Genomic DNA, 10860 nt, shown 5'->3' on the forward strand with positions numbered 1-10860 from the left:
GGACTTTATTTTAAAAATGGAAGTTTTCTCTAGCCTTTATGATTTTTTAAAATCCTGTTTGGAAATGACCATCCCCTTGTATAATTGACAATAATTTTCAGATTTCTGTAATTTTACAAGCTTTAAGCAAAGCCGATATAAGCAGGCTCGGTGCTGCGGCTTTTAGGCTTTTAGCATCACTGAGGCGGACACCACCTCCCCTTCCAGAGCCTAATCCAGGCCTTCGCTGAGGTCCTTCTGGTTTGGGTAAAAGTCTTTGGGTATTCGCTTGGAAATACGGCGAATTGACGGATAGATGGATAGATGGAAATGTATTTAATAAATCGAATACGTATAGTTAAATGTTAATGATAGAATCCAAGTAGTGGATATAAGGCCGCGGTGATGGGGTAGTAAAATTTATTCTGTATGTTGTAAAGTTCTTCATGCTAAAATGTTGGGGGTGAGGATATAAGGCTGGCTTTGTGTCGGACTTGGTCAAATCCCTGCCGCGTATTAGCCGTGAGATTGAAACAGAATGCCCAATACTCAAATTACCTAGTTTTCTCGTCAGTGGAATGTGGATAATTACCTATGTCGCAGAGTTGGTAAGAAAAGCAAAACTGTTAAGAGCTTTACCCGCACTCCTAGAAGCCCTCAAATCAAGGGCGACAGCGAGTGGTGAGCGAAGGAAATGCAAACCAGCAGCCGGTCCCGAATCGCTGGAGTCGGCTCTGGGGAACAGCCGTTAACCCCACTTCGGGGAGCAGCGGTACCTCTGTGTACTAGTGTGTGGCTTAGCCTGGAACCGCTTAATGCATGACTTCGACCCCGAGAAGGCGCTTCAAAGACACCGCAGAAGCAGAATGCCTCCCCCGATGCCCACCAGTTCTCTAGGGATCTGAGGAGACGCCTTTCATGCCCAGAAATGACAATCCTATCCTCGGACTACGACACCCCATCAGAGTCTTATTTCCTCTTTTGCCAGTTTCAAAAGGTAACGCGAACGTTACTATCGAACCCTGAGGAAACTGTTTGTAAATTATGCGGACTTAGGGAGGAGATGCGGTGCAAGTGTGGAGTGTTGCCTTAGCGACTGAAAACAGCCAGCCAAAGCGCGGGGTACCACCAGGACGAAACCAGCAGCCAACGCGCAAAAATTCCGTTGCTGGGCGCGCCGCTGGGAAAGGGGGCGTGTCCACGCTTCACCCCGCCCCCGACCTTTTATGACGTAGGACAATGACTGCCACGCGTCGTAACTAGGCTGCTGGCGCGGCCACTCCGCGCCAGTGACACGCATGAGGGAACGCGGTGGTCATCTGGGGCCGACTCTCGGAATCATGCATTTCTTATTTAGGTTAATCATTTCCGTTTACCTGTGGGGCATTTTTACTGCTCAGGGACAAAAGGCAGAGGAGAGCATAGAGGAAGTGAAAATTGAAGTTTTGCACCGTCCAGAAAACTGTTCTAACACAAGCAAAAAGGGAGACCTGCTAAATGCCCATTACGACGGCTTCTTGGCTAAAGACGGCTCGAAATTCTACTGCAGGTAGGAAATGATGCGAACAGCTCCCGCGTCCAGTTGATGCACTAAATCTACCCTCCCTCCACCAACCAGAAACCTAATTTGTTGTTTGATTGATTTGTTCTTGTTTTTTAACAGCGAGAGTTAAGCCTTTTATTTCTAGGGGGGAAATCAGATTTGATACAGTATTTCCCTATTATATGGAATATTATTTAAATTACTGAAAATGTTGACCCAAGAAATTATTAAAAATACACACATCCATACACTCCCCCGACCACCACCACTGCCCTTGGTACCTATAGAAGTAAGTCAAGGTACTGTTTGTGAGAATGTTCACACTTTTCCTTTGCTGTGGGTTGGAGCCTCCTTACTGAGGACTACGTAGAGTTGTTTAGGAGATATTGTCTGGCCTTCAGAAGCACGATATTTACTGGCTGGAGGCCACTTTCCAGCTGTATCAAGAAGCCACTACAATGACTTTGTCTGGTGACTTCCGGACCCTGTGTCCTGCCTGCCCCCTCATCCCACCACTACTTACTCTGATTTAATTGATGGTTTATTACTCAGAGGTAGAATGTCTTTTCTCCTTCTGTGCTATTACCCTATAAAAATACAATTGGGGGGCTTCCCTGGTGGCGCAGTGATTGGGAGTCCGCCTGCCGATGCAGGGGACGCAGGTTCGTGCCCCGGTCCGGGAGGATCCCACATGCCGCGGAGCGGCTGGGCCCGTGAGCCATGGCCGCTGGGCCTGCGCGTCCGGAGCCTGTGCTCCGCAACGGGAGAGGCCACAACAGTGAGAGGCCCTCGTACCGAAAAAAAAAAAAAAAAAAAAAAAAAAATACAATTGGGGAAAGTTAGTTCTTTGCATCTAGAATAGAGAAATTTAATAAGAAGAAAAAATACAAATTTTAATCATGGTTCAAATGACTTTTTGAGGCTAAACCTGTACCATCATTTTTTAGAACAAACCCAGAATGGTAAATAAGTCATTTGGACAATCCATGCAGCTAGTTAGGGGCAGGAGACCCATTAAAAAGTTAACTGTTGAGTAGTTTTTGTAAAGATGACAAAACAAGAAAATGAGATGACTCCTAATGACTAGCTTTGGGCAAATCATACCTCTGTCTAGCTATTATGAGGGAAGTTTGAGCCAAACACCCCACTAGGGGGTTCAGAATGAATCTTAATATAGGAAAAGAGATGGTTAGAGAGGACTCCAATTTTAAATTGGAACTAAATGCTCAGCTGTATTTTAATGTTTGATTTTATTTTTCTTGAAATCAACTTACCTAGGTGTTGTTTTTAATTATAGCCGGACACAAAATGAAGGCCACCCCAAATGGTTTGTTCTTGGTGTTGGACAAGTCATAAAAGGCCTAGACATTGGGATGACGGATATGTGTCCTGGCGAGAAGCGAAAATTGATTATACCCCCTTCATTTGCATATGGAAAGGAAGGCTATGGTAAGGTATTTTAATATGTATATCTCTAAGTTATATTTAAAAATAAGTCACAGACTTCGGGTATATAGTCAAAAAATCAAAAGCAGACTCTCAAAGTTAAATAAGATATAGAATATAGGGTCCAATAAACTTTAGCTCTATCAAGTCCAGTCATCATTAAAGAAAGAAATTAAAACAAAAATGATATACCATTTTCACCCATCAGATTAGCAAAGACATAAAAGTTGGCAAAGGTATGGAAAAAACAGCAGTCCCAGGTATTATTGCTGGGAATGTAAATCATTTGACCTCTTTAGCAATTTCTATCAAAATTTAAAATGTACATATCCTCTGATCCCATAGTTCCATTTCCAGGAATGTGTACCAAGGTACATCTTAAAGAACATGGATTGCAGACTTTTTTGGGTAGCAAGACTGCAAACTACCCGAGTATCCCTTAGTAGGAAATTAGTTAACTAAGTTATGCTATATCTATACAGTGGATTATTGTGCAGCCAGTAAAAAGAATGAAGTAGAGCCATATGTATTAATGTGTTAAAGATAAAATGGGATAGAATATATTCCTGCAACAAATATTTATTGAGCAGCAGTGCCTGGCTCTATTCTAGGCACTGAGCATAAAGCAGTGTACAATGCAGAAACAGTTTCCTAACGTCAATGACAGCTTACCTGTGAGAGGGAAAATTTCACATATGTATCATGTATCTACATAGACTATCTAAAAAATACACCATCTGATGATATTAAATGTTCCTGGGAAGGAGGCCTGAGGGTCAAGGGTAAGGAGATTTCCTCTCATTCTGTAATATATTATACTATTTAAGTTTTTTACTGTATGCATGTACTAAATGTTTTATTGAAGTATAGTTGACTTAAAATACTATATTAGTTTTAGGTATAAAACATGGTGACTCGATATATTTATAGATTACACACCATACAGAATTATTACAGTATTATTGACTATATCCCCTGTGCTGTATATAATATCCCAATTGGTGGGAATGTAAATTGGTACAGCCACAACTGAAAACAGTACGAAAGTTTCTCAAAAAATTAAAAATAGAACTACTATATGATCCAGCAATTCCACTCCTGGGCATTTTTCTGAAGAAAATGAAAACACTAATTTGAAAAGATATATGCACCCCAGTGTTCATTACAGCATTATTTACAATAGCCAAGATATGGAAACAACTTAAGTGTCCATCGATGGATGAATGGATAAAGAAGATGTGGTATTAAAAAAAAAAAAAAAAAAAGAAGATGTGGTACACACACACACACACACACACACACACACACACACACACACACACACACCACTGGAATATTACTCAGCCATGAAAAGGAATGAAATCTTGCCATTTGCAACAACATGGATGGACCTAGAGGGTACTATGCTAAGTGAAATAAGTCTGACAGAGAAAGACATGTATTAATTTTTCAAAAATTAAATTTTTTAAAATCACTAAAGTTAAAAGTGGAGCAGAATAGAGAAATTTTTAAGAGGGGAAAATGGTCTGTGTGGCAGAGGGCCGGTTTCTATATTGCATTCTCAGTTGGGTCCTTGCTTCCTATTGCTGTGTGAAGACTATAAAGATTTTTCTTTTGGCCACACTCCAGGGCTTGCGGGGATCTTAGCTCCCCGACCAGGGATTGAACCCATGCCCCCTGCAGAGGAAGTGCAGAGTCCTAACCACTGGACCATCAGGGAATTCCCCAAAGGAAGAATCTTTACCTCCTCATTCTATTTAAAGCCCTTCTTAACCCCACGTATTTGAAATATTTAGTATATAATTAAAGCAATTAAAGATTTTCTACAATGAAATGTTGTTTTTACTCCCCAATATTTCATTGAAATGGCACACCCTCTGTAAGGCTGTTAGTTTACTCATTAGGCGGAATGGTTCCCTCGCCTATTCTTTCCAGCAAGAGTAGGGGATCACTGCCCCAAATTGGATTGGAGGGAAGTTAGTGGTACAAGTCAGATCCAATCAGATTTAAAGCTCCTAAAGAGACAGTTCCAGATAACTACAGCTTCACTTTCAAAGCTTTTCGCCAATCATTTGGTTCCATCAAAATAGCTCCCACAGAACCATAATTAGTGTATCCTATTTTTAGTTGTAAAGGAACCTAGGAGAGGGAGAGAGAATTGAAGATAAATTGAATGCAGTCTTGTCCTAAAAATGCTGTCATAGGTTGAGGTCAATTCTAGGCAAAATGATATAGGCAGAGTTTGCCTTTCATTCTCCTTAATCTCATTTTCAGAGTTTCTCTTTCTCTCTTGTAGATACCTCCACATTCTGCCTGCTACCAGGGCACCCACATCTCTCAACAATAGGTGCTCATCTTGGGTCCTGTTACCCTGTGACAAATGAGTACTTATTTTATCCTTTTTGTAAACTAATTTATGCTTAGATACAAATGACTACCCAGTCTGCCTAAGCTATTAATAAGCCAGACCCTTGCTACAAAAGTGTAGAAATTTGACTTGAAGTTAGTTCATATTCAATTTGAGGTGTCTTCAATAAATATATAAAAATAATGAATCTCACTAGTAACATCACCAACACCTACATTTTACACGTAAGGAAACTGAGGCCCGACAAAAGTGTGTTCTTTGGAATGTAGTTAACTGCTAGTTTACCTGCATTATTTATAATAGCTTACTAATAGCTTGAATTCAATTATTTTAAAAGCTGTTGTGTATACCATAAGTAACTGCTTAACAAACAATATCTTGATTGAATAAGCTTTTTTAAATAAGTTGTTATTAAGACCTAACATTAGCTATAACTTTATTTTAGGTAGTACTTGAAGAAGTCTTTTCCTGTGGGCAATATCTTTGCCTAATGTCACAGAGCACCCCTGCATGTCTTGAAATGCATGTGACTTGTTAGTGCTTTAATTAACAGTATATGTGGTATGTATAGATTCTTTACATTAACTTCTAATTCTTTGATCTGCTTCTCTAAATACAAGTAATTCTATAGCAAATGCATATTTTTCTCTTCTTTATACTGTAATTTTTTAATAATATAAAACTTAACTGGCAATATATTCTATGTTTACAGTAGAATTTTGGGGAAACTTAGACTTGTAATATTTTTTAAGAAATTTGAATTTGTGTTTTGAATTTGTTTTTAATTATTGTCAGGAGAAGTTATTTTTCTGTCATAAAGAGGTCTTAACTGGACAGAATAGGAATGGGTTTTGTAAAAATGATCAATCAATCTCTAGCTCTTTTACTATAAAGTCAGGTAATATGTGGTATGTTGGTTGGGATGGTCACATTAGTCACGTAATATGTGGGTAGATTTTTCTATGTCCTGGCTTTGGAGATGGCTGATCCACTTATTTTGGCTGTAACTTTCAAGCTTTGTTCTTTGGATTATGTAAATACTTTAGCAAGAATTCTCCACTTTTTCATTTAAAAAATTACTGTTTGCTTCAAAGAACAAACTTAGCCATTTTTCAAATAAGTGATAGAGGCCATTCATTCAACAAATATTTGAGTAACTATAATGTACTGGTGACAAAAGCCACCCAGTGCCTCTTAGCAAGTCATTTCTGCAGGTCATTTTTATGAATGGCCATCTGAAGTAGCCCATAGATTGCTAAAGTCATCTGTGACATCACTTAATAGATTAACTTTATTAAAGAGAGCTATTTAACTTAATACTTAGAAGGCTTTTTTGTGATTATAAATTTCTTCATGAAATTGTTACTGGTTTGTTCTGTCATTGCACTATTTTTTGTCTATAAAAATTTGAAAGACATGTATACTAATACATATATTTTATTCATACTTCCAAATAACTGAACAAAATCATTTTCTAAAAGAGACCTATCTATGAAATTGTTCTGCCTGTGAATTTCTTCTCTGCACTAGCTCTCTCCTGTATAATGTTGGGGTATATTAATAAAAATTACATGATTTAGGGCTTCCCTGGTGGCTCAGTGGTTGAGAGTCCGCCTGCCAATGCAGGGGACACGGGCTCGTGCCCCAGTCCGGGAAGATCTCACATGCCGTGGAGCGGCTGGGCCCGTGAGCCGTGGCCGCTGAGCCTGCGCGTCCGGAGCCTGTGCTCCGCAACGGGAGAGGCCACAACAGCCACAACAGTGAGAGGCCCGCATACCGAAAAAAAAAAAAAGAATACACCTGCCAAGGCAGGGGAGACGGGTTAGAGCCCTGGTCCAGGAAGATCCCACATGCCACAGAGCACCTAAGCCCATGCGCCACAACTACTGAGTCTGCGCTCTAGATCCCGTGAGCCACAACTACTGAGCCGTGTCACAACTACTGAAGCCCACGTGCCTAGAGCACGTGCTCTGCAACAAGAGAAGCCACCGCAATGAGAAGCCTGCGCACTGCAATGAAGAGTAGCCCCTGCTCGCCGCAACTAGGGAAAGTCCACGCACAGCAACGAAGACCCAACGCAGCCAAAAATAAATACATTAATTTTTTAAAATACATGATTTATATTTATTTCAATTTAATCAGGAAATAATGGTCCCCTGGGTCTTTAGAACTGACTTGGTTTGAAGACATATGGAAAAAGTGTTCCTAAGAAATATTTAGAAAGCAATTTTTATAAATATGAAATAATATAATCATAATGCTATAATGGCTATTTGTAAATAAATATTTGAACGTTATCTTCATGTAAGTTAAAGTGTTAAAATTTACACCTTTAGCAGAAGGCAAGATTCCACCTGATGCAACGTTGATTTTTGAGATTGAGCTCTATGCTGTGACCAAAGGACCACGAAGCATTGAAACATTTAAACAGATAGATGTGGACAATGACAGGCAACTTTCTAAAACTGAGGTAATTCAAACAGATTTCATATGTACAATCTCATTTTTTGTCACATCTGTGTTATAGCTATTATTTTTACTTCTACCTAGTATGGACTGATTAATTTGCTTTTATAGAGCTGGTTACAAAAAAACTAAATTCCAAGAAGAAAATGTACTTTTTTAATGTAAAACTTGAAACTAAGTCAGACTGTTTAATTTCCTTTCTCCCTGCAAGAGGGTCATTAAAATACCAAACTAATCTCTACGAGGCATTTCTGGCATCTAGCCTACAGGAGAAGATCTTTTCAAGCAGCACTGTAGGAATTTGTAACTGGGCAAACAATTCCCACCTCATAAGATTGTGAGGATTCCATGAGATTATTAAAAGAGCTAGGAAGAATTTGAACTGTGTAACCCAGAAAGTTGGTAAACAGGGTCCTGGAGTTCAGTTACCTAGCTTCTGCATCCTTAAAAAGCTAAAAATAGAGTTGTCATGTGATCCAGCAATCCCACTCCTGGGCATATATCCAGACAAAACTATAATTCAAAAAGATACATGCACCCCTATGTTCATAGCAGCACTATTTACAATAGCCAAGACATGGAAGCAACCTAAATGTCCATCGACAGACGAATGGATAAAGAAGGTGTGTGTGTGTGTATACACACACACACACACACACACACAGGAATATTACTCAGCCATTAAAAAAAGTGAAATAATGCCATCTGAAGCAACATGGATGGACACAGAGATTATCATACTAAGTAACCTAAGAGAAAGACAAATATCATATGGTATCACTTATATGTAGAATCTAAAAAAATGATACAAAAATGAACTTATTTACAGAATAGAAGTAGACTCACAGACGTAGAAAACAAACTTATGGTTACCAAGGGGGAAAGGAGGAGAGGAGGCATAAATTGGGAATTTGGGATTAACAGATACACGCTACTATATATAAAATAAACAACAAGGACCTACTGTATAGCACAGGGAACTATATTCAGTATCTTGTAATAACCTATAATGGAAAAGAATCTGAAAAAGAATAGATCATAGATATATAGATATTTGTATAACTGAATCACTTTGCTGTGTACCTGAAACATTGTAAATCAACTATACTTCAATGCAAAAAAAAAGTGATAATAAATAAAATACCCAGCCTTGTTTAACACTATCTCCAAATCGTTGTGCTTTACTCTCTTTTATATTATATGTATTAATATATGATTTATTTATATAATATACATAATTTCCAATAGAAATATAATTGAGTTACATACATAATTTTAAATGTTTTAGTAGCCACATTTTAAAAAGTAAAAAGAAACAAGTGAAATTAATGTTAATTAATTAACTCAATATATCTAAAATATCGCCATTTCAACATGAAACCAATATAAAAATTATCAATGACATTTTTTATTATCTTCAAACTTTGTTGTGTATTTTACCCTTACAGTAGCTTGTCTCAATTTGATCTACCACATTTCAAGTGCTTAATGGACATATATGGCTAGTAGCTACCATGTTAGGCTGTGCTTATGTGTCTTTGCTTAGAGAAATGTCATATAGAGAAAAGGGAATACTTCAGAATACCTGTTCCTTATTTGACATTAGAGAGATGATCATAATTTGTAGATTGGGGGAGAGCTATAGAAGCATAGAAAAATTAAGAAAATTAAATTTTATTTCAAAACCTGTAGTTGGGTTTTTTTAATTCATTATACGTATTTATTATTGGGTTGGCCAAAAAGTTCATTCGGGTTTTTCATAGGCTGGAAAAACCCGAACGAGGCCAACCCAATAACTTTAGAGATTATAGAAATGCCAATTTGGATTTTATTCACTAATGGAAATTCTTAAGAGGGAGTTTCCTTTGGTAATGTGGATAGTGTAGATTATTGGAAAGCATTTAGTTTCAACAAAATTCAATTCAGATGTTAATCTGAGTATGTACCACTAACCACCTATAACCTCGGGGGAAGCTAGTTTGAAGATGTGTTTCTCTTCAGAAAATTGCTTCAAAAGTTGAAAAAATTAAACCTCAAATAGCTTTTTAAATTTTTGTATCACTTATTATAAGCAGTCTTAGATATGAGTTTCTTTATGTAAACATTTTCTCAAAGTTGCTGGAAATTTCTTGTGATATATTTTTATTAAAGAAATATTATTTTGGCCTAGATAAGTCATTACCTGAAAAAGGAATTTGAAAAAGATGAGAAGCCACGTGACAAGTCATATCAGAATGCAGTTTTAGAAGATATTTTTAAGAAGAACGACCATGATGGTGATGGCTTCATTTCTTCTAAGGAATACAATGTCTATCAACATGATGAACTATAGCATATTTTTATTTCTAAATTTTCTTAGCTATTTACTGTACTTTATATGTAAAACAAAGTCACTTTTCTCTGAGTTGTATTCTCTATTTTTCCCCCATGAACATATTTTGATCCCTTCAATACATGTAATTTTGGAATAATAAATGTGAGACTGTTTTGCAAAAGTTAACTTTCAAGTAAGGCGTGATTGTGTTTCCTTTTGCTTTATTCTGTTAACATGAATTGCACCACCATAAAATCGACTTCTGCATCCTAGCGGGCAGCTTTTCCCCTTCAGGTTATAGGAGGACATCTATGTCAAAATCCACAAGCTCTTCCCAACTCTAACCTTAACAGCATGTATAGTTATGTAAATATCCAAATTTTAATATTTAAAGTGCCCCATATTTTAAAAATATTTAATAGGGACCCAGGAATTAACATTTCATTTGTTTATACATTTCACAGCATTATGGATAGTAGGATATAAAAATCATAGGACCGAGGAATCTTCCTTTAGTATACATGCAGGAAAGTATTAGTTGTATAACTCTGTCAGAGAGCCTCAACACAGTCTCTGTACTTTTTGGTGCAAGTTTCTGGCCTTAGGTATTTGTTCCAATGACTAATGTTTGAAAGACATTTCATCAGACCAAAGGCTTTGTGCCTTTGTCTTAGAGCAGGCATCATAAAGTCTGTACTGCTCTGACTCTTGCATTCCCTCAGACATCATTATACGCCTCTTCCT

At 37.7% G+C, this 10860-nt stretch overlaps 1 protein-coding gene across 2 annotated transcripts; it reads left to right on the forward strand.

The window, feature by feature from the left end:
* Window positions 1–940: 940 nt before the first annotated feature.
* Window positions 941–10313, forward strand: FKBP7 (FKBP prolyl isomerase 7). 2 transcript variants are annotated; one of them, XM_032636516.1, is made up of 4 exons: window positions 941–1528; window positions 2820–2971; window positions 7676–7806; window positions 9973–10313. In XM_032636516.1, the coding sequence occupies exons 1-4, from the start codon at window positions 1278–1280 to the stop codon at window positions 10132–10134; spliced, it is 696 nt and encodes a 231-aa protein (XP_032492407.1). In that variant the 5' UTR covers window positions 941–1277; the 3' UTR covers window positions 10135–10313. The 2 variants fall into 2 exon arrangements, with proteins under 2 accessions (XP_032492407.1, XP_032492406.1); XM_032636515.1 differs by having other exon boundaries at window positions 1001–1528; window positions 7673–7806.
* Window positions 10314–10860: the final 547 nt, after the last annotated feature.

The sequence above is a fragment of the Phocoena sinus genome, chromosome 7, assembly GCF_008692025.1.
Source record: "Phocoena sinus isolate mPhoSin1 chromosome 7, mPhoSin1.pri, whole genome shotgun sequence".
Lineage (NCBI taxonomy): Eukaryota > Metazoa > Chordata > Mammalia > Artiodactyla > Phocoenidae > Phocoena > Phocoena sinus.